The sequence below is a fragment of the Nycticebus coucang genome, chromosome 4, assembly GCF_027406575.1.
Source record: "Nycticebus coucang isolate mNycCou1 chromosome 4, mNycCou1.pri, whole genome shotgun sequence".
Lineage (NCBI taxonomy): Eukaryota > Metazoa > Chordata > Mammalia > Primates > Lorisidae > Nycticebus > Nycticebus coucang.
Window position 1 is genome coordinate 70,194,591 of NC_069783.1, and position 23,755 is coordinate 70,218,345.

Here is a 23,755-nt window from a genome sequence, read left to right on the forward strand (position 1 = left end):
CATCCTTGATAGCCCATTCTCCTCACTTACATGTGGTCCACCCTGTGTCCTCTCAGTGACCGGGCGGTCCCCTAGCCCTGTGTAGTCAGGTGCATGGTGGGTGCAGTAGTTTCTCTTCTTTGCTTTGGGGCCACAGTCCTGAGAGCACCCGCTGCAAACTATATGCAACCAACATGCCAGAATTGGCAGGCCAGGGCCAGATGGGTATTCACAGCAGCAACTTCCTGGGAAACTTGTCCAGGATTCTGACAAGTAGAACTTACCCTAAGAAGAAAAAGAAGGACTAATCTAAAACCTCATTTCCTCTCTCCTCCAGGAAGGGGGGGGTGCAGGCAGTGGGTTAGTGTGGGGTGGGTGGCAAGGTGGGGCCCAGGTGGAAGGCCTCTATTCTCTGTGGGCCTGACTGGCCAAGGACCCTGCAGGAGGGGAGGGAACTCTTCCAAGGGACCAGTTCAGGAGCCAGTGCTCACTTCTGAGGACTGCAGCAGGAGGGTGAGCCGGCACTGGTCTGGGAGACGTCACACTTTCCATCCCTGCCCCACCCCCTCCCCCAAATAAACATCCCTTGAGCTTTGAGGGCACTGCCCAGGGCTTCCTCAGAGGCCACTGGCTTCTGAATGAAAGGCCCGATTGAGCAGCTGCTGGAAAGGAAAACAGCAGCCAACACGGGTGAACCTATAAAACCCAGAGTGTTTATTTTCACTCCCAAGCCCTAAACCAAAGCAATTTCTCCCCTGGAACTGACCCTGGGGTGGCTGGCGGCCGGAGGCTGCTCATGGCCACTGGCTGGCATTTCTCTGAGGAAACGCATGTGTGAATCTGGAATGTCTGGGACCAAGGGAGGGTCTAGCACAGAGCCTGTCACTGGTAGCACCTTCTAGTTGCCTGCTGGGTGTCTGCGCAGAGAGGGCCTCCGCAGGAAGTACTGCCAGCAGCTCTGATCAGCAGTGCTCTGGGCCCCTTGGTGGGCTCCCATGACAGTGCTGCGTTCTGCTGCCTGGGAGCTGGGGCCATCTTTTGCTTCTCATTTGTTGAGGATTTAAGAAGGTGCACAGGAGTTGCCCGGAAAACACTTGTTGAGTAATACTGAATTTGGGAGAAGGAGGCTATTGTGAAGATATTACCATCCAGACAGCCTAAGGGTTGCACCTTGGGTGGGGTTTCAACGCACGGCCAGCATCAATTCTCTGGGCCAATGGAAGGGTGTCTGTGACATGTGCTTGTGTGTTTATGAATGCATGTGCTCTGTGCCCCATTTAGGAATAAAATATTTTAAATGATTCTTAATTCAAATGACTTCTGTGATATTGGGGATGGGCCTAGCCAGTGCTTTGTGATCATCTGTTGTATGTGCTAGATTTGCTTTAAACTGGAAAGCTATGACTCGAGAGGATGTAGAAATCACAGGTCATCAGCACTGTACCTAGCTCCATGCTGCCCACCCGTTTGCTATGGAATGGGTGGCATCGCTTCCCTGAACAGCAGTCTGAGCTGTGTTGCTCTTGATCGTAGATTGTTATTTCTTGAAGGGCATTGGGGAGGAAACTGCTGCTTGGCCAGATTGCTCCCCAAGGAATTTTGCTTGGCCTCCTGCAGCTGAGAACGCCTGTTGTAGTTGGCGACAATCTCTACTTACAAAGCTGCCACCCCGGACAGGGCCCTGTGGTGAGGTCACTACATTCCAGGGAATGACCCTTAGCTTAGGAGGCCCAGAAACTTCTCTTTGAGAGTCTTCCAGATCAGTGGGCTTGGAAGACATTGCTTGGCTAAACAAGACAATGAAAGGTGGCTGCTAGACCATGTACCACCTTGTGTATTAATTTACAAAGGTGGAGAATCTGTCAGGAAAGCAGAAGGTCCTGTCCCCTCTTTGCTGGCTTCATGGCTCCTGGGAGATCAAGGCTGTGTGCTGGTTGGGTGGTCCTGAGGGATGCTTCTGTCAGGTCAGGTCATAGTGAGATCTGATGAGCCACAGATGCCCACAGGTGGGGTCACCTGTTGGTGATCAGTTTTTGCCTTAGTTTCCCCTCGGATCCAGATTCAGTCCTGGGTGGCACTGGGAAGTTCTTGCTTTGGGCTTTCCATGTCTGGACTCCGATCATGCTGCATCCCCCACCCCGTCTCCCTTTTTAAGTACAGTTTTTTTTTAACGTTGGCTCTGGCTGGGGCAATCCACCAGACGAGCTTAAGGAGGTGTTTTCCAAAGTGCATTGGAGGCTTGTGAAATGCTTCACTTAAAAAGGGTTCCTGAGTAAGAGAGACTGGGAAACACTGTACGCTTAGAGATTTACAATGCACAGTGGCATATGAGAGGCTCTGGGCGGCTGCAGGGAAGGAGCCTGTTTAATCTGTTTAAGCACTCATTAGCTCCCCAGAGAACTCACCACTCGAAGAACACGTTTTGGGAAACACTGATCTGCAGGATTCAGTCCAAATTGCTCTACACAAATCCAAGAGCGTCTGTGATCTTCCCCTCCCCCTCTCACTGTGCTATCCTTGCTGATGTGCCTTCTGCTGAGCCAGACCGGCTGCTTTCTGTTTCTGGAGTGCCCATGCCCATACGCGTGCCATGCTGGGTGCCTAAATGCCTCTTTTCCTTGGTCTGCCTTGGCTGCCTCCTCCTGGAGATGTAGGTAGGAGACCTCCTTTGGGAAGGCTGGCTGGATTCCATCAGGCTACTTAGAGCCTCCCTGGTCCCAGCACCTGGGCACGCCACTATTTACTTGCATATCACTTTGTATTATGTTTATAGCTGTTGTCTCATTACCATTTCCAACCAGTGGTCATGATTAAGACCTTGAATTGTGTCTCATTCATCTTCATATTCCTAGCACGGGGCTAACCTACCACAAAGTAGCCAGTCAATAATTGGATAATGAATGAATGATGTATTACAAATAATGCTCGCGTGAACATCTTGTATATCTAGCTTTTGGGTTAATTTGAATGATTCCCAGAAATATGGGAAAAAGAGTATAAACAGTTTTATGTTTTTCAGGGTATGCTGCCCAATTGCTTTTCTGAAGGTTACTGAATTGCTTCCAGCCATAAAGGAGAGTACCTATTCATCAAATATTTGCCAACACTGGGTTTTATAATTTTGAACAACTTTTCTTAATTTTATAGGAAAAATATTTTTATGTCCTTGATTACTAGTGATTTAATTCACTGTCTCTTTCAGCCCCTTTCTATGTGTGTGGCATGGTGGAAGGAGCACTGGACTGAGAGTCAGAGGGTCTAGTCATGGCCACATATGAGCACAGATGAGAAACTTAGTCTTTCTGGGGTACAGATCCCTCTTCTGACACATGGGGTGCCACTCCTGCCCTGTCACCCACCCTGGTGGTCTGAACTACTTGATGGGAAGGCTGTGAGGTGAGCATAGCATAGGGCCCAGTGCAGGGCTCTGGATCCAGCCTAGAATCACCTGCCTGGGGCTTGGTGACTGAGCCCTTGCTCACATGTGGTGAAGGAGTCTGGTAGAATCCTGAGTGTCCATAATTGGAGCTCCCCAGGGCAGCTATGGTCCTCAGAGAGCTCCAGTGCAAACACACTCAACCTTAGCCGAGGGTGCTCTGTGTGGCTTGATGGGTGTGGCCCCGGGGGAAACCGGGCTGGGATAGACTTGGAAGCCCATCCCCTCAACTTGTCCTCTGCCTCTCTCCTCTTGGCTTTCCTGGAAGAGGGATTTGTCTGTGAGTCTGGCTGTTTTTCAACTGACCACCTTGCTCTAGCAACACCCCCACTCTCCCTATTTCTTTTCCTTATTTTTTGGAGGGGCTGGGCCCTGTGTGGGGAGAGGCCAGGCCCTAGCACACAGTAGCCCAGTGTCTGAGGCCCCAGGCCTCCAGGTCTGCTCTTTACAATGCCTTTGTTGTGTGTTTTTTCCTCCCATGGGCGGGTGGGGCACGTGTGGAGGTCTGGGTGATTTTTGTTTGAGAGCCACCCCCTCCTCACTCTCCCCCCAGCGCTGAGCTCATTGCCTGGGCTGCTGGGGCTGCTGGAAGGAGTCGGCCTGCTCGGGGGCCAGCATGGGGGGTGCTGCCAACACCAATACAGTGCGCACAGCCGCTACAATGTGCAATTGTGATCTTTGTGTAAACGTGGTCGGTCTGGGGCCCGTGTGCTTATAAAAATAAAGCATTGGGAAGCACGGGGGGTGGGAACAAAAGGGGCTTTTTCGCTGGCTTTCTAATATGGTTTTATTTATCGGAACACACCCTCCTTCCCTTACTGGAACCAGGAGAGGTTCTCTGCCGAGCTTGGAGCTGATGGTATCACAGCCAGACGGTTTCATTAAACGCACAGACGCCACTGGGCCCTGCCAGGGGCAGAAGAGAAAGGGCTCGGGGCCAGCCCTGCCAGGGCCGGTGCAAGGCTGGGGAGCCCATTGCCAGGGAGGCTCCCACAGGTGGGAGCGGTGAGATATGGTAGGCAGGTCTTCCCTATCCTTTCCCCTGCTGAGGGCCTTCCTTTCCCTCTTTTGCCCCCCAGAATCAGGTTCAAAACCAATTTCCTATAGGAAGCTCTCCATGGTTGACCCCACTGTGCTTTGCTCCTGATGAGTCATGCGCTGGTCCCAGGCTGGTGGCTACTTGCTATTAGCCAGACCCACTGTTGTGCAGCTAGTGGATGGTCATGCCCTTAATCTAGATGCTCCTCATCCTTCAATCTAGTTTTGTGGGCCATAGCCACAACCTTGGACCTGGCTCTCTCCATTTCTTAATGGGAGCCCTGCTGTCACCTATCTCAACCTTCCCACCTCTTCTACAGTCACTCCCTGCCAGCACCCCTGCCCCTGCCTTCTATGTCCTGTGCAGTGGCCGTGGTGTACCACTTGGTCTCCCTGTGGCCAGGGAGTCTGTCGTGCTCCTCTCCCTTTTGTGGGGAAGCACTGTCTCCCTATCTCAGTCTCAGGGCTGTGTTGGGACATTCCTGTAGCCTCTGAGGCCAGAAAGGCAGAGGCCATTGCCACTGAGACCCCTTGGAGGTCACATGTGGAGTTAGTGGCAGTGGTGTGACTGGACTGTGGGGCTCAGGGGACACAGGGCAGGATGGAGCAGGGTGCCAAGGGTACAGGGCGTGTGTTAGGCATGGGACTGAGCGCTTAGGTTGACTTCCTATTAGGGGGAGGGGCTGAAGGACTTGTGGTTGGGTCCCAGGCTGGTGTGGCCAGGGCTAGGAGGCTGGGATGGGAGTTTTGGGGGACAGCAGGAAGCTGTAGGGGCCTTCATGTTTCTCTTACACCACCTGTGGCTCAACAGCTCTATCTAGTGCTCCATACCTTTCTAAGCCCCCATCTTCACCTGAACCATTGCAGTAGCCTCAGCCCTCCAGTCTGTTCATCAGCTTGCTGAAATGCAGACCCAGTCACCTCAGTCTGGTGACATCCCAGAGCTCTTAGAGACCCACATCTTTGCTCTGCTTATCCTTTCTCAAGGAAGCCAGATCCCTTGCTAATATACTTCACTGAACTTTATTCTTCACGGCTCTGATCCCCCAAGGTGTAATTTTATATTTGCTTTGTGAAAATTTTACATTTGTTTCAAGTTGTATTCTTGGTTTATAGCACCTAGCCCCTATCCTGGCATGCAGAAAGCACTCAATAAATGTTTCTTGGACAAACAAATGAATGAATGGACGATGCCCCAGAGGCCAGCCCAGGAAGCAGCATAGAAGGGGAAGTTCTCTGAATGTTGTACCCATTTGTTGGGACCTAGGCTCCATTTCTCCATGGTGACCTGCCCGCTGGACTTATGAAGGGGCTGGGAGAGCCCTCAGGGGAAAACCAATACCTAATGTTGCTGCTTCAGCTCTGTGGCCCTGCAAGACCCCTAAGCAGGTGGCCCTCATAATCCCTACTGTGTCCTGTCTCCCTTCCCTGTCTCGGCCCACACAGATCCCTATGCAATCGTCTCCTTTCTGCACCAGAGCCAGAAGACAGTGGTAGTGAAGAATACCCTGAACCCTACCTGGGACCAGACACTCATCTTTTATGAGATCGAAATCTTTGGCGAGCCAGCTACTGTTGCTGAGCAGCCGCCCAGCATCGTGGTGGAGGTGTATGACCACGACACCTATGTGAGTCTGTCCACCTCTCACCTTATCCCTGCAGTGCCAACCCTGAAGGTGGGGTCTCCATGGACTCTGGGCTCCCCAACCGGATGGGTGCTCCCTAGGGCTGAGACTGATGGCCTCTTCCCTGACTCCACAAGCTATAGAGTAATTAAAACTACTGGAGAGTATTAAAAATGGATTGCTAGCACATGTGCTGTGTCCTATGACAGACACTGCTGATTAAACATGGCAAAGAAGGGGACATCTCTGGAACGGGCACTTGGCTGTGAGTCAGGAGCCTGGCTTTTCTCTGCCTCTGACTTGCTTCTGTGATCCCAGGCCAGTCCCTTCTTTCCAGCAAGGAGCTGTGTTGGATGCACAAATATCTATTAAGCCATGGCCTTCTGGGCAGAGTGGCCTCTCTCTTAGGGTTCCTTATCTAGGTGGAAGGTGAGACCCACCCACAGAGTGGAAATTCTCTCTGTAATACATTGTGTCCCCAAGTGCTACACAGCTCAGTGCCATAGGCAGGGCCTCTTATCAGAGCTATCCAACAGAGCGCTGCTTGAGATGATGGAAATGCCCTAGAGCTGTGCTATCCAGTGTAGGCATCACTAGCCACGTGTGCCTAGTAAGCACTTGAAATGTGACTAGTACAACCGAGAAATGGAATTTTATTTCATTTAACGAAGTAAAATTAAAGTTTAAATAGCTGCAGGTGGCTAGTGCTCCTGCATGAGACAGCTTAGCTCTAAAAGGTTCCCAGGAGAGATTGCTGTGGGCTGGAATGTCAGGGACAGCTTTGAGAAGCCCCAGGCCCCAGAGGAGGAGGAGAGGTGGGATTAGGGTGTGGGGTGGGGCAGGGACATTCTAGCACAGGGTGAGGGAGACAGGGTGCCTGACGGGGGCAGGTCAGGAGGGAGGAGTAAAGAGTACGAGGCCAGGAGGCAGGGGGAATGACAGCTTCCGAGCAACATGTTCAGAAGAGGAGATTGGATGTCACTGGGGACAGTCGACTGAGCTGGGTTGGGGGTGGCAGTGGGATGAAAGAGCAGGGTATAGGTTTGGAAGATGCTTCAATAGGAGTTGCCATGACTGGATGCCAGCTGCCCTGGTAGGGTGTGGCTGTGTCAGATGCCACACTGGGTGGTAGTGGGGTGGTTGGCAGGGGGCAACGTGGGCCGGGGCTGGGGAGTCCAAGCTGGGGGTGTGTGGAGGAAAGGCTGGTGCTGTAGGAGGAGCAACTGCAGGAAGAGTCTATTTGGGATGTTTAGAGAGCACGAGCCCTAAGACCTCTGGGAGCAGAAGGAGGAGGGAAGCTGGGTGGTGGCAGGTGGCTGGGAGGATGCTAGTCAGTGGGACTAAGCACAAGGAGCAAGTCCAGGAGCTGGAAGGCTGATGGGACAGGCCCTCTGGCTATGCCAGAGCTCTGAGTGGGCCTCCTGCCCCATCCATGGCCAGGGCCTTCAGAGCTAGAGTAGTTTGGACTCTATCCTCTGAGCAGCAAGAGACAAGGGCAGGTGCCAGAGCAAAGAAATGATAAGATGTAAAACGTTATTTTGCAAGACTCTTTAATTTGGTGAGTGTGATCACAGTTTCTCCATTTGGAAAGTGGGGCTATTTAAGGGTGAAACAAACAGGGGTTACAAAGGTCCTTGGAAACACGAGGCATCTATACTGCTGAGGGTGTTAGTGCAGGGAGATTGTCTAATGGGCTTAGCAACTAAAGTTGCTCAGTTAAGGGTTAAATTACAGCAGGATAAACACCAGTTGGATATACAGAGGGACTTCCTCACTGTAATGGGAATTCAAACGTAGCATATCTCTAAGGAAGGCAGGCTTCACCATTCTGCATGAGGGGGCTGCCTGACTTCGGAGACCCTTTCCAGTTCAGGAGGCCATTTGTAGGCTTGGAGATCTCTCTGAGGCTGCTCCAGAGCCCTGGGGGAGGGGGATGCTGACTTTCCTCTCTTCACACCTGGTTTAGGGTGCAGATGAGTTTATTGGCCGCTGCATATGTCAGCCGAGTCTGGAACGGATGCCCCGGCTGGCCTGGTTCCCATTGATGAGGGGCAGCCAGCCATCAGGCGAGCTACTGGTCTCTTTTGAGCTCATCCAGAGAGAGAAGGTGAGGCTAATCCACATTCAGACCCTGAGACCCAGGCAGGACCCAGGGTCACAGGTGGGGAAGGTCCTGATGGGGGAGGGGCTATACACACACCCTTCTTTTCCACTCAGTGGACCCTGGGACAGCCTTCTCTGTCACCAGGCCTCCTGCTGAGGCTGTTTGCCCATCTTTTCTGAACCCCAAATCAGACATGATCTAATATTGGGGTAGATCATGGGGGTTGGAATATGGACTGTCTGAGTCCTCTGGGTATGGGGTTGTACCCTGCTGTGGTTTCTGGGAGGAAGACCTCTGGGGTTGAGGGTACCTTAATTGCAGCGATGGGAGAACTCCAGGGGCAGGCAAGGGCAGGACGCCCCTTCTAGTGTTGACTCCACTGGCACCCAGCTGCATGGCCCTGGGCATCTGCTTCCCTGCTATGAAGTACGAGGTTTGGGTCAAGCTCTATCTTCAAACCTCCTCTTAGTATGATGTGAACTCCAGTATGAAACTGAATAGGAGGGGGCTGTTCTGGATGGAGTGTCTAGAGGGGACACAGCACACTGCCACCTTAGCTTCCCTGCACCCCCCTCCACCTTGCCAACCCCTGAACTGTCTGATTACTGACATACTTACTCCGTGGATGTCATGAGGGTGACTGGCATATGCTTTAGGTGACAAGCATATGACTGAAGCTTTCCTTTTCTTCCACCTAGCCGGCTATCCACCATATTCCTGGTTTTGAGGTAAGTCTTAGTCTTCTTACCTTTTCTTCTTCAGACTGTTTCCAGCATCCCTGTGTTAGCAGCCTCCTCTGGGCTAGGAAGTGCAGTCGAACATATACAACCACCAAACTGCCTGAGCCCATTTGGAAAGCTCCTCTGGCAGAGGAGGGTCTGGGTGGGTCACTGGGGCAGGGTCCTCGTCTTACTCAGAGTCTCCTGCCCAGCTCAGGCCTTTCCTGCCATTTTTTTCCCTGAGAAGTCTGAGAACTATAGAATTCCAGAGGGAAAGAACTTCATGGTCACCAGCCTAGTGGCTGTCAGCAGGGCAGCACACCCCCTCGGCAGCTTTAAAAATCATCTGTGTTCAGGCCTCACCCAGATCTTGGTATCTACCATTGCCAGGGGGATTTTGATGTGCAACTGGGACTGGTTTCTGTTAACACACTTTCAGTTTCTGAAAATGTGGCTGATTCTTGGTTCCTATTTCAAACCCCCTGGAGCTAACTCTAAGGGTTCAGCCTCCAGCTTCTGTATTGACCAGCCTTCCAGGGGCTTCTGATGGACGTGTGAGTTTCAGAAAGTTTGATTTATGCCATATATGGATTTCCCAATTACTTGTTTGTGCCACGACTCCATTTTCGTTCCTCTTCCAGTAACGGGGGCTTCATTCCCTTACTGCTGCTCTCCTTCCTTCTCCTGAGGGTCATGATAGAAAATGTGGACCCTTGACTGGATAGTATGCTTTTTCAGCCTGGGCTCAGCTGCAGCTCAGAGAAGTGGTCATTTGCGCTCTTTTTGGACTCCGATTTGCCCTTCATGAGGCAGCCCATGCTATGTTCAGACAGTTCTTACCAAGTGAGCCATCCTTTACCATCCCCCACTCCTCCTGGTCTTCCTCCCTGTCCTGTCCAAGCTCCTGCTGACAGTTCTGGCAACTCCTGGGGGGCTTCTCCTTGGCTCCCCAAGTCCACAGCCAAGTAGGAGCAGCTGCTATGGGGCCTCAGGCCTGCCTTCCTCCTGGGGCTGCTGTGCAGACCCCCAGACCCTTCCCATTACCTGCTGTCATTCTTTCTCCTGTCATTTCCAGAGGTGCCTGGGATTTGGTTCACTCTTTAGCCTTTCCCACCAATCCCCCACATCAGCATCCCTTACACCTTCTTTCTCAGGGACCATGTGCAGGGCGTGGAGGAGAGCCACAGCAGCCTTACCACTGATGGGAGGCGATTTCTATTCGCTCTTCTTAGTGGGGACATTCAATGTGCTGATCTCGGGCTCATTCTAATGTTCCTTGTTACTAATGGAGAATTTTTCCTTCTTCTCCTCACCATCTGCGGGATGTGGAACTTCCCATGGTTGCATTCCAGGTGCAGGATACATCAAGGATCCTGGATGAGGTGAGCTAGACCTTTGAGGCTGCGGTGTGTGTGTCTGGGCTGGGTGGGCAGGATGGTGGGGAGGTGAAGACCAGTCTATGAGCACATGCCCTGGAGCCTCCAGGTTCCCTTGCACACCAACTATCTGCTACATGGAACCTGTCTGGATTTTATTCTCCATACTCTGTGTGGATCCAGGGCTGCCTGGGGTGTGTCCTGCGGGGGTGGATTCTGGCCTCAGGAGACTTGCTGTCCTCTTGAGAGGCCAGCTGCACCCATCCTACATGGACAGCAATGCGAAGTCTTATCTGGCTGAGTAGCAGGTGGCATGTTTTCAAGAATAAAATGTTCAGAAGAGGCCAGAATAGTTAAGCCTTTCTGGTGGAGACAGAATTAGCTAGATGTAGCACTTAAGAAGGTGGAAAACATGGCTTTGGCCCAAGGGACCAAGGAACAGTTTAGGCCTTGGCTAGCTGGTTTGGGACTTTCTAGGGACTAGAAGTTTGAAGTTTGCTTCTAGACAAAGCAAGGGCAGTTCTTTGTGATAGGGGGTGGGGGTGAGAAACAGGGTTTCCAGGGCCTCTTGTACTTCTGTGAGCAGCTCATCAGGAGTGAGCCAGGGGCAGAGGCTGGGTGGAGAGACAGGAAGGAGAGCCCTGGTCAGATGGGCAGTTGGGAAAAGGGCAACCACTTCCTGCCATCAGGGAATCCCCAGGCTGACAGCGGACACCATTTGACATTTTTAGTGCAATTTGGACCTAAAGTGCAGGGTCAGGATGTGGGATCCACAGGCCCCGCACCCCTTACCTCACTTCCTTTTGCTCCCGGACCAAGGTGGGGTCCGCCAAGTGAGCCGGCCGTAATTGCGCCTGACAGGCAGCCTCCTGCTTCTGGCTGCAGTTGCGAGAGACTGCCGATTTGGAAAGGGAGGCAAAGTCCCGTCCAGGGAAGCAGCATGAAGCCCTCTGTCTTGATTGAGAGCACTCTGTGGCCAAAACCCACAGCCTGCTCTGAAGAAGACCCAGCTCAGGGATGAGTTATTAAAAAAAAGTTAAAATCCTTAATAACTGGATTTGTAATATATAACAGTGAAGGCTCAGATTCTAAGAGCAGAGATCTGGCTGCAGTCTCATTGTCAGAAAGCAAATCAAACTGTAGCTTTTGGGCCAGACCCTAAAGAGGGCCAGCCAGGCCACAGGCTAAGGCTGGGTGTGGGTCAGCAGGGCCAAAGGAGAGCAAATCCTGGGTGTGCTGGGCACAGGGCCAGCTGAGGTACAGGTTGAAAGGGTCGCAGGCCTAGTGGGATGAATGGTCCAGGGACAAACCCCAGAAAAATGCCCTTCCCCCACCCCCCGCCTGGGGCCCCACCTCAGTTCTGGGGCTTCTAACTTAGTTTATTTCCCCCTTACTTGAAGGCTAAGCCTCATGTCAAAATCCTGGGTCCTATCTGGTTTTAAGGATCCCCAAGGCTGGCTGGGTATAGTGGCTCACATCTGTAATCCTAGAGTTCCGGGAGACTGAAGTGGGAGGATCACTTGAGGTCAGGAGACTAGACTGAGCAAGGATGAGACCCCTGTTTCTACTAAAAATAGAAAAAATTAGCTGGGTGTGGTGGTGGGCACCATCTGTAGTCCCAGCTATTTGGGAAGCTATGGAAGGAGAATCACTTTATCATACCACTGTACTCTACCCAGGGTAATAGTAAGAGTTTGTCTCCAAAAAAAAAAAAAAAAAAAAAAAAAACAAAGAATCCCCAGGGCTGGGTGGAGGCAGAGGGTTAGTTCTGTGGCTGCAGCTGGTCCTATAGGAAGCCTGTGCACAGCAGGATCTTCCTGCTTTGCTGTAGCTGATCTCTTGCCTTGTGTCCCAAATTCATTTACCTCCTCCCAGGCTCTCAGCCTGATCCCTGCTCAGACCTTCCCTTAGGCAGTACAAAGCCAGGCAGGGAGCTTAGCACTGGCCATAGGAGTCCTTGAGTGTCTGGGAGCAGAGGGCAGAGTGGATGTGAAGGAGCTGTCTGGTTGCAGGGGTGTGGACTAGGACCTGGGGGCTGGGGAGAGACTAGCTCAGGTCTCCTGGGACAGCTGTGGTGATAGGTGCCTGGGACAGAGAGGGGCCAGCAGGAATAGATGGGTAAGTGTCTCTGAGGGATAGGTTAAGTGGGCCTCTCCTGTACCAACTGTCTTGGCAGAAAGGGTGGGGGAGGAGCCCAAGCAGCAGTGCCATGGGCCGGGGGTGTGTCATGGCCTGGGGCCAGTTCAATGAGCTACAAACTTTCCCTTCTGCCATCTGGGACATCCGTGTCTGGGCCTCTTCTTGATGGGGAAGAGATTTTTGCATTGCATTTGAGGCTTTGGGGGTGTGTGGAGACCCGTGCCCCCTTCAGGGAGGGGAGGGTGGGGAGGGTTTCCTTCCCTCCTTCCAGCAATCCAGCTTGTCTCCTTGTCTTTGTCTTTCCCTCTCTTTCTGAGCCTCTTCCCACTCTCCCTTCCTCTGTTTGCTCCTTGGCCCCAGCTCCCTCCTTCTCCCTGCCTTTTCTGAGCCCTCTGTCTGTTTCTTTTCCTTTTTGTCTGGAGAACAAAGGCAGTCCGAGCTGCCAAGGGGAATGAGTTCAAAGAAACTGCAATTTTAGATTTCCTGAGAACTGGAGAGTGTGTGCCTGCACGTGTGAGCGTGTGCGAGTGTGTACACTCGTGAGGATGAACACACAAGCACGCACAGGAAGCAGCAGAGGTGACAGTGGGATCCTGAACACTCAGGGGCCCCAGGATGTGGACTGCTGTGTAGAGGAAGACCCATGGGGGGGGGTCTTCCCCACTGGGGAGCGTGGTCCAGAGCACTACCCTTGCTCTGCGGCTCCCCTCCTTCAGGGCCAGGGGAGGCCTTGGTAGAAGGCATCGCAGGCTTCTTGGCTGTTTTTACTGCTGGCTCAGGATGCCGACCAGATGTCACTCCATCGGCCCTTCTAAATCCAGACGAGAGGGTATATGGCTTTTACTCTTAGATGTGCCCAAGGTACTCTCCAGCACCCCCAAATCCACTAGAAGGAAAAATTTGGTGTTTTGCAATCAGAAAAATAAACCCAGTGGTCCCCATCCCCCTATCTCTACCCAAGGCCTTAATTTAAAACACTGTTTTTCCTGGGAAGTGTAATTAGAGCAACATGTTGTTCCTAATGAGCTGGGTGGGGCAGGCAGACAATGGAGCCCTCCCAGCCTGCCTGGCTGCCCCCTGCCTGGAGCTCCCTAAGGAACCAGGATGTGAATGTCCAGAGGGTCTCCTGAGTGTCCCCTGCTGAGTGAGGTGGGAGGACTATGGACTACTGGAGATGGGGCTGACCTAGGTGGCAAGGGAGGCTTGCCAACACTTCCCCCATCCTGGGAATGACCGCCTGTCTAGGTGGCCCCTAGGGCAGTGGGTAACTAGGGGAGGGGGGCCTCTTTCTTGGCTCAGAGCCTTACTCTCTTACCAGCAGGACTGACAGACAGAAGCAGGCCTGAGGGTGGCTTCTGCTCTACTGGGGGAGAGAAGCTCACTTGTCCTTGGGGTTCTTTTGCTGCTCCAGGTCCGCCCTGTATTAAGGGAGCAGAGAAAGGACAGGTCAAATGTGGCTTCCTCCATTTAGGCTTATCGGAGTCCCCGTCAAGCAGAAGACAGTGAATCAGGATGTCCTGGTGGCACTTTAAATCCATACCTCTCCCCTTGCCCCTCAACTGCCACCTGGTGGTTCTGATAAGGGTCATGGCACCCTTGTTGAGAATTATTGTCTTGGAGAGAGGGTGTTGCACCTTTTAGGTGGGCTGGATCAGAAAAAAGTTGTAAACCAGGCTGAGGAGCTGGCTACGGGCGGAGGCTGGGGATTCCTGCGTGTGAGATGGCTGGAGACTGGATGGGACCATGGGAACGAGGTGGTGGTGATGTAGATTGTTCTTCTCCAGCCTCCCATTACCCCTACGTTTTCTTTGGGTTGAGCCACAAGCTGGTGATTATGGACTTTGGAGAGAGAAGTTTCCAGGGAGGGAGTGCCAGGGGCTGAAACATGGTGCTCTAGGCAGCAGTCAGGGTGGAGAAAAGGCAGGAAGGAGACAGGAGAGAAAGGAGAGGAGGGATGCCTGGCATTTCAGGGCTGGGCAGAAAAAGGGAGGGGTGCTGCTGGGAAGACTCAGCATATAGCACATAGGGGCCACATAGACACTCAGGGTTAAGAAAAGTCAGAGAATAAGGTTAGGGGAGGCTCATGTAGATACTTGGAGTTAAAAAAAGTCAGAGATCAAGGTTATAAGAAGTTTCAAAAGTGAGAGATTTTCTGAAGGATGGAGAGCTTGAACTAGGTCCTGAAAGATGTGTTAGATTCAGAAAGATAGCAGAGGAAACCCAATGGAAACAGTAAGTAAGGGAAAAGTAAGAAGGCACTGGTGGGGGGAGGGGGTCGATGAAGACCCAACATCAGGGTTGAACAGACGAGGGTGTTGAAGAAGAGGACAGTGTACATCAGAGTCATTTCTTTATCCTCTTATCCACCCACCCGTCCATCTGTCTGTCATCCCTCCCCCTCTTCTTTCCATTATACATTCATAATCATTCATTTATTGAACAGAGATTCAGCTATTCAATCAAGATTCAGAGATTCATTCAGTTCCTTTGTGCAGAATCAGTGGTTTAACCAGGGACACAGTCAAATGCACACACAGAGATGGTATAGGTGATTAGTGTGTCTTTCAACGGGAGTAAGTGCAAGTTGCTATAGGAACCATGGGGCACTAAAACACAAGTTCAGGTCACCAGGGAAGATTAAAATGGACATGTGTGATCTGAGTAGGAGGCACCAGATAAAGTGGGGTAGAGGCACATTCTGGACAGAGGGACCAGTGAGCCCTAAGCCCCAAAGCTAAAGGGACCAAGTTGCCTCCTGCAACCTGCTAGTGTTCAGACGTGTGGAAAATGGGCATGTCTGGGGAGGTGGCTTGTCATTATATCAGATCCTGGAGGGAGAATTTATCTGGTGAGAGACTGGTTCAGAGAAGCCAGCAGGAGCTAGAGGACGAGGCCACGTCAAAGCATTTGCACTTCATCTTGGGTGAGTGGAGAGATGTTGAGTGGCTTGGAGGCAGAGAGTGACACTAGAGAGAGCTCACACTGGCTGCAGAGCACAGCTGCATTGGTAGTTGGGGAGGGACAAAACCACATGCAAGGAGACCACTTAGGTGGATGCTGGTGAATCTAGTTAAGAAAGGCTGGTGGTTTGAACTGAGAGAAAGAGATAGGTGAGGTCTTGAGAGTTGTTTGGGAGGCAGAATTGCCAGTGATTGGTCATCAATGAGACATGGTGATGGGGCCAAAGGTAGCACGGAGCTTTGGCCTGGTTGTCAGATGAATGGTGGGGCCAGTTTCTTAGACGGCATTTGAAGGGAAAGATAAAGAATCTAGTTTTCGACAAGTTCAGTGTGAGGCCAGTAGGACACATAGGTGAACTGAGCAGAAAGGTATTGGGAGTGGGGGTGGAGGTTGAGCAGAGCTACTTGGAAGCAGAAGGCCTAGTTGAGGTCCAAGGAGGCCTGATGTTTTCAGAGGAAGTGGGTGCTGCCAGAGACTGAGCACGCAGTGGGTAGAGGCCACTCGTATGGATCCAGAGAGACAGTGGGGCCAGCTTAGCCGGCTAGGTGCTTCTGAGTGAGAAGAGTTCAAGAGTGTCCTTCAGGTTGAACTACAAAGCTGGTGATTATTGACTTTGGAGAGAGAATTTTCCAGAGGGCGGCTGGGCAGATGCATGGTGTGGTGGGGAGCAGTGGCGTGGACATGAGGGAGGATGGAGACAGGAAGAAAAAGGAGAGGAAGGAGGCTATCACGGTGACACAGCCAAGAGGGCATGGGTGGATCTGAGAGAGGTGGTGTTTTTAATAGAATAGGACAGATCCAAGAGGTAGCGAGAAAAATGAGAAAAAAGCACTTAGGAGTGGACATGCAGTCCCAGGTTCACAGGCACCCAGCAGGCTGTTGTGTGTGCCAGGGGAGATGGCTGGCATGGGGGAGGACTGCTGTGGGAGAGGACTTCCATGGAGTAGGACTGCTGTGGGGGAGGACTGCCGTGGGGCAGGACTGCCGTGGGAGAGGACTGCCGTGGGGCAGGACTGCGGTGGGGCAGGACTGCCGTGGGGCAGGACTGCGGTGGGGCAGGACTGCCATGGGAGAGGACTGCCGTGGGGCAGGACTGCCGTGGGGGAGGACTGCCGTGGGGCAGGACTGCGGTGGGGCAGGACTGCCGTGGGAGAGGACTGCCGTGGGGCAGGACTGCCGTGGGGGAGGACTGCCGTGGGGCAGGACTGCCGTGGGGCAGGACTGCCGTGAGGGAGGACTGCCGTGGGGGAGGACTGCGGTGGGGTAGGACTGCCGTGGGAGAGGACTGCCGTGGGGCAGGACTGCGGTGGGGCAGGACTGCCGTGGGGGAGGACTGCGGTGGGGCAGGACTGCCGTGGGGCAGGACTGCCGTGGGGGAGGACTGCCGTGGGGCAGGACTGCGGTGGGGCAGGACTGCCGTGGGGGAGGACTGCCGTGGGGCAGGACTGCCGTGGGGCAGGACTGCGGTGGGGCAGGACTGCCGTGGGGGAGGACTGCCGTGGGGGAGGACTGCGGTGGGGCAGGACTGCGGTGGGGCAGGACTGCGGTGGGGCAGGACTGCGGTGGGGCAGGACTGCCGTGGGGGAGGACTGCCGTGGGGCAGGACTGCCGTGGGGCAGGACTGCCATGGCAGCTCACAGGCTACAAAGAGTGGGAGCCACAGAGGCAGGCAACTCTGGAGGCAGTGGCAGATGGCAGGGGCAAGTGAGTCCCGGGACCCCCAAGGACAGCAAAGTGGGGAGAGGTGGCCTTGGGATGAGTGCAGTGGCCTCATGCTGAGGAAGCTGCCCTGGGACACACCACTAACCCCTGTCTCTGCTTGTCTCTCCCTCCCACCTCCGCTGGGCCTGGCGCTCCACAGCTGTGTGCTCCTGCCTTCTTCCTCCAGGGCCTTCTCCAAATGGTACCAGAGCTTAACCTTCTCGAGATTCTCATTCCCCTGTCCTCCTCATTGAGCGGCTTCCCGAGGAACCTGGTCCTCAGCTGATAGAGAGGAACGTCATTATTACAGATTACTATAGAGCTCAAGGAAGCTCTGGGGGAAAGATGGAATGTGGAAAGGAGGGATATAGTGGATGTTGCCCAGAGTTTGGGGGCCTAGAGGGAATGGGCTCTGGGGGGAATGTATTTGTGAGTTTCCCTTGGTGATTTTAAGAGAAAAGCCATGTGAGAAAGGTTGGTCATTCTACCTCCTATTCAGGAGAGCTTGGGGCTGTCCCTTCTTTGATCTCATTTTGTTTTGCTTCTTTTTTTCTTGGCCACATTGGGTTGGGCATCAGCCACGAGTGGACATGAACAGGCCATAAGTGGGCCACAAGCACAACCCTTTCTTTAAAGAGGCCACCCTGCTATATAGTCATCTGCAGATGGGGGGCTTTGGAGTGCCCAGGGTGGACATCAAACTAGGGTTCCCCCTAGCGTCCAGGTCACTTCAGTAGCTGTGCAAGCTCTGCCTACATCCTCTAAAGCATTTCTCGTGGACCGGGATATACACGGCACTCCCTGGAGTTGTGCACTGTGGCAACCCTGCGCATCACCCCTCCTCCTCAGTCAGTCCAAACTGCATGTGCCTTCTATGTCGGCTCACCTGCATTGTGGGTCTGAAGGAAAATGATGAATTCCTTCACTTTGTACCCTGGGAATTGCAGGGTAGTTATAATGAAAATTGCTTCTGATGGCTCAGCTCTCCTTAAGTCACCCTGGGAAGGTCAACACCAACACCAGTGGCAGAAACAATAGTATTGGTAATGGGTATAGCAAGAATTACTGTCATAGTCATTTAGGAAGCACCTCCTGTGGGCCAGGTACTCTTTATATTTGTCCTTCCATTTAATTATTAGAGAAATTTCATAAGAGTATAGTCAGCTCAGATCTTCATATGAGGATACTGAGTCACTGAGGTTGAGTAATCTGGCCAAGATCAAACAGCTAGGTTATGACAGAGCTGGCACTAAGAGTCAACATCTGTCTGATTCTGGAACTTAATTCCTTACCACCAGGTCAGGGAAGTGTAGTGTCATCAGGGTGTCACTGGGCAGGGGTGCAGCTTGAGTTGGCTGTGAAGTGACTTGTGAGGTGGGAGGAAGCTGTTATTTTTCTCTGCTCTGATGGCTGCCGTCACCTATGGTGGAACATCTGTAGATGTATGTGCCATCCCTTAGAAGGAACCCAGAACAAGTAAGGAAAGAGTCCATTGTTTATTAAATGAGATTACATGAGGCAAGCTCAGTAAGGTGTCCAGCATAGTTCTTTTAAAGATAGTTAACATTTTCTGAGTGTCAGGGTCTCCATGTAAGGATGTGGAGGTTGGGCACTGCACAAAGGCATAAGAGGGTGCAATTTCTAGCACAGACACTGTATATTTGTATTTATTGTAACAATTTTCCAATAGGTGGCAGTAAAGTCTCTAGTTCTGATAAACTTGGAAAATATGATTTTCTGTTGGACATAAGGAGTCTTAAGAAAAGGCCATCTTTCTGTAATTGTCACAAAGGCACCACATGGACTAGTAGTCCTATTGAGAGTTTACATGAACCAGGCAATATTCTGAATGTTATACAGGTCATAACTTCTTCAACCCTTACATTTAGAGGTTGATAATTTTTACTAACCATTTTGTAGATAAAAAAATTGAGCTATAGAGAAGTGAAATAACTTACTTAACTTTCTTAGTAGCAGAGCTAGGATTCACCCAGAGCCTATGTTCTTATTCATTGTTATTGGTGATTAGCTAAGGTGGTGCCTGCCTCCCTTACCCTGACCTGCTTCCCCTGTGAAGCAGTGATCTTCCGATCACTGAGGATTCTTGTCCAAGGCTTTTTCAAACCCCTAGATGGTCAGGGTTGACACATGCCTCTTTCACCTCTGTGTTGTGTAGGTGAGGGCGCCTACCCAGCAGTGCGCTGTGATGCTCTGGGGATGATGGACATTTGTATCCCCTTCTCCCATTGGTCAATTGCTTTCCTCTTTCTGGCTCAAGTGCATGTGTTCTGTCCTCACAGGGGACAGGCATGAGAAAAGGGAGTTGGGACTGTCTGTGGGAAGGCATGGGAGTGGAGCTGGAACACCAGGACAGATGATGACCCAGGAGGATGTGAGCTAGGTGGCAGGAGAAGCAGGTGGAGGGAGGGCACGTGGTCCTATCTGGGATTGAGAGGGCCTGAGTGGATACTCCAGGGAGGAGTGGGTGGTGTGCAGATGCATATGCATGTGTGTGCATGGCCTGTGCGTGCAGGGGGAGGGGGAGACCCTGAGCAGCTCATTGGTGCATCCGTCTGCATTATGGGAAGAGGGTGACCTAAACCCTGGGTGAAGGGCTGCAGTTGTTGACTGTGGAGGAGATGGTGCCTGGCAGACCCTGACTTAGCGCTTTCCTTCTGCCTGCCTGTTTGCCCTCTTTGGTATCTTTTTGATTCTGGTTCTGTGTCTCTCCATGTGCGCCATCTCTTTCTGCCTTGTGTGTCCCTCTTCTTTCTTGTCTCTTTGCCTTGGTCTTCCACCTACCTTTGTCCCTGCAGTCAGAGGACACAGACTTACCCTACCCACCACCCCAGAGGGAGGCCAACATCTATGTGGTTCCTCAGAACATTAAGCCAGCTCTCCAGCGTACAGCCATAGAGGTGAGTACCCTCTTGGGTGCCAGGCTGGGGCACAGCCTGACCCTTCCCCTTTCTGGCCCCAGTGTTACGCAGGGCCTGGCACCTATCCAGCTGCTGTCCTCATATGTCCCCAGATCCTGGCATGGGGCCTGCGGAACATGAAGAGTTACCAACTGGCCAGTGTCTCCTCCCCCAGCCTTGTGGTAGAGTGTGGGGGTCAGACAGTACAGTCCTGTGTTATCAGGAACCTCCGGAAGAACCCCAACTTTGACATCTGCACCCTCTTCATGGAAGTGGTGAGTTCCCCTTCCTGCTATCCCCCTCCGGTGTCCTGGTGGCTAGAATTTCCTCTTGGCCCCAAATAGCCTGGGGATTGTGCTACCCATAGGATCCAGGCTGGGTCATGGCATCTCTCCCGCCTCATGTCCTATGACAGTGGGGAGGAGATGCTCACACTCTCCTCACTGGAAGGGTTTGAGCCTGTGAGCAGCACAAATGGGCCCATCTTGCTTCCTCCTACTAGACCAGCAGAAGCCGCAAAGAGCCATTCTGTGGCTGCTTCCCCTTCCAGGGCAGCTTTTAGTCCCCTGCAGTGCCCCTTGGGGACCTGCCAGGGCTCTGGCCTTCGGTGATCTCTCCTGACCTTGCCCTCCTTGAGCCTGGGCCCTCTTGGAGGAGCTCAACCCCATAGCCCTCTGCCCCCCTGGCTCTCTCTAGTTCCCTGGGATGCCTGGGCCTAGTGGCCAGAGTAAGTCAAGTCTGAGGAAAAGAAAATGGTTTTCAAGATGAAAGTGCTGTAGAAATTCCAGGCCCAGTGGCTGTCAACAGGAGCCTCCTCTTGGCTGAGCCAAAGCCGCCACTGAAGGAGAGCACATAAAATTATTTTAAGTTGTGTTCAAAGTGTTTTTGGGGTGGTAGGGGGAGTATATGGGTCTGTAAGCCAACTCTTGAGTATCTACTTGGGGGGGACTGTCTGCAAGAAATGTTGAGTCCTGGGCCAACTCCCCTTTCCCCCTCCCTGGCCGGTTAGGGTTCAGGGAAAGCAGACTTCCTTTAACTTCAGGCTGCACTGGGTATATTTGGAAGGTAAAGCTGGGAGCGAAAGCCAGCCTTCAGATGCAGCCTGCGAGAGGCCAGCAGAGAAGGTGTGGGGCTTTGTTCCACTGGCCTGCTCTGGCTACCACCATTTTGGATTTCTGGCTGTTGGGATTATCTATGAGTTTATTATAGTCATTTTCTGCTCCTTGGGCTTGTCCTGGAGGTTTCCTCGGTATAGATCCAGGCCAGTGCCCAGAGTTTTCCTCTTCTTCCACTCAGATGCTACCTAGGGAGGAGCTCTACTGTCCCCCCATCACGGTCAAGGTCATCGATAACCGCCAATTTGGCCGCCGGCCTGTGGTGGGCCAGTGTACCATCCGCTCTCTGGAGAGCTTCCTCTGTGAACCCTACTTGGCAGAGAGTCCATCTCCACAGGGAGGCCCAGGTATGGAGGACAAGATGGGGGACAGGGTCAGGCAGCACTTCCTGCTCCTGAGGGTAGACCAGGATGATAAGATGGACCTGAGGATGGAGATGCATTCTGAGGCCCTTCTCTTATGGGGACCTGAACAAGAAGTGCCTTCTGCTCTGCTAGACCTGGAGGCTGGGAATCTCACCTTCTCAGGGCATTGCCTACCTCTGGGCTGGGCACACAAGGCAGGGGGCCTATGCCTGTAGGGTCTGAGGGCCAAGGCTCAAAGTGGGGATGAGGGAAGAATCACAGGAGAGAGAGATGCAGGGAGACGAGGTGAGGAGGGAGGAGAGAGATGCGGGGAGAAGAAGAGGGAGGCAGGAATGTGGAGCAGATGGGAGATGGAAGATCTGGGAGACAGGAAGGGAAAGACACCAACTGAGAATTGTGGAGGGCCTGAGGGTCTGATCCCAATTCCTGGCAGTCTTGTGGCTGATGAGGGGTGAGCCCCTTGAGGGAGCCCCTCTCAGGCCTAGATATCACGATCCTCTACAGACGATGTGAGCTTGCTCAGTCCTGGGGAAGACGTGCTCATTGACATCGATGACAAGGAGCCCCTCATTCCTGTCCAGGTAGGATGGGTGCTGGGTCCTGGGGAGAGACCCCAGCTCCCCACATGAAGGCCTTGATTGTCCCCTATCCCCTGTTTCTCACCTCATCCCAGTCCTTCTCCCCACCCTTCATTATCATGTAGCCTCTATAAAACCTCTCCCTTTCTACCCTGTGGCTGGATACTGAGCCATGGAGGGGACTCGATGGGAGCTTTCAGTCTGGTTGAGGGGGTTGAGGTGGTGTCTTCTGGAGAAGACCCAGGCCTATTTCTTGGAAGAAAAATGTCCTTTCTACTTTTGGAGTGATGTTGAGGGCTTTCCCATGGAGATCACACAGAAAATCAGGATGGGGAAGCAAATGAAAGAGAAGGAAGACAAGGTAGGGGATGGCTGGGCAGGCTCTGGAGCACTGCAGCCCCCATTGCTGTACCCTGGACAGGTCCTTTTCAGGGGGAAGATTTTTCTATGGTCTTGTGCTTGGTGGCATCTTAGAGGCAGTTTAAAAGGAAGAGGCTGGGCCCAAGAAATAGTCCATCACACCCCATTCTCCCACCTCCAGGGAAAGGAAGGGAGGGGGCATTATTCTAAGGGTGTCCAATCCCATGAGGAGATAAGAGTCATCCTTTTGGTATAAACTCGGCAACCTGGGGCCAGCTGGTGACTCAGACACCAATGTTAAAGAGCATGGCAGGAGGTCCATGGCATCTTTACTGAGCGGAGAGCATTGTCTGCACCCCGCAGGCCCTGGAGTGGCTCTGGGTCCTGTAGGTCTGAGACCATCTAGCCCTTCTTGCAGGGGATTTGGAGAAAAGTCTCACCATGAGCACTGGCCTTTAATGCACAGTCTGTTCCAGGTTCTCACCCTCATATCTGGGCTTCACATGACACTGCTCACACCCCTGGCACTCTGGGGTTCCCAAAGCATCTGGGTTGCCCAGGGACAGAGGTTCCCAGCTTATGCAGATAATACTTGTGTCCTCAGGCCTCACTGCTGATGGACAAGAGGTTTTGCTCTAAGGCTTCACTGAAGCTAAGAAGTTCTCACAAACCCTGGGTTCTCCGCCTCTCCACCCACCACAGCTCTCCAGCGCCGTGCTCTGCCACCCTTTCTTCTGGGGAGACCTTTTGCCCCTGCTCTCTTGGCCAACTTCTGGTTATTCTTTGAGCCTCAGCTCAGTGGTCACATCTTTTGAGGACTCTTCTTTGGCTCCTCCCCTTCTTGTATCTCAGTCATTGGATGTGTCTGAGGTCCTGCTATCTCTGTAAATGTCAGTGTCTCCCCTAGGCTGGGCTCAGGGCAGTGGCAGGGAGCTTCTGTGTACCTTCAATGCTCAGCACCGGGCCTAGCTCAGAGGTGGTGTTCAGTGAGAGTCAGTCTGGCAAATGAGTGGATAGATGGATGGATGGATGACATGCCCATTGTCTATATGAGTCTGAGGAAGACCCTCTCTTAGCTAGGGAAACCCAAATGGAAATTTCAGATTGCCCTACGTGAAATTTAGCTAAACTCAGTGCTGGTGCCTTCTGGCCTGGCTGAGTGTTTATAGCTGCATTTAGTAGGTAGTTTTCCCCAAACTCTGGGCTGTCTGATCCTGGCTCCTGCTTCCCACCCCCTCAATGGGCCTGTCTGAGACGGTGCAGGGAAGCTCAGGGCCTGCCCAGCAGGATTTCCGTTCTGTGTGTGCTGCCCTCAAAACGTCTACAGACTCAGATGGGGAG

The 23,755-nt window shown here is 52.7% G+C and overlaps 1 protein-coding gene across 24 annotated transcripts in view; it reads left to right on the top strand.

Annotated features, from left to right (window-relative positions):
• The window catches only part of DYSF (dysferlin), a 232,013-nt gene that overhangs the window by 132,580 nt on the left and 75,678 nt on the right, over positions 1-23,755 (top strand). For 15 of the 24 annotated variants that reach the window (XM_053587276.1, XM_053587271.1, XM_053587280.1 and 12 more), the window contains 8 exons: positions 5,900-6,081; positions 8,045-8,185; positions 8,881-8,910; positions 10,254-10,283; positions 19,895-19,996; positions 20,110-20,271; positions 21,293-21,458; positions 21,981-22,057. In XM_053587276.1, the coding sequence (XP_053443251.1) occupies positions 5,900-6,081; positions 8,045-8,185; positions 8,881-8,910; positions 10,254-10,283; positions 19,895-19,996; positions 20,110-20,271; positions 21,293-21,458; positions 21,981-22,057 (890 nt within the window). Of the gene's footprint in view, positions 1-5,899; positions 6,082-8,044; positions 8,186-8,880; positions 8,911-10,253; positions 10,284-17,238; positions 17,281-19,894; positions 19,997-20,109; positions 20,272-21,292; positions 21,459-21,980; positions 22,058-23,755 lie in introns of all 24 variants that reach the window. The other 9 variants (XM_053587263.1, XM_053587273.1, XM_053587288.1 and 6 more) reach the window with 3 other exon arrangements.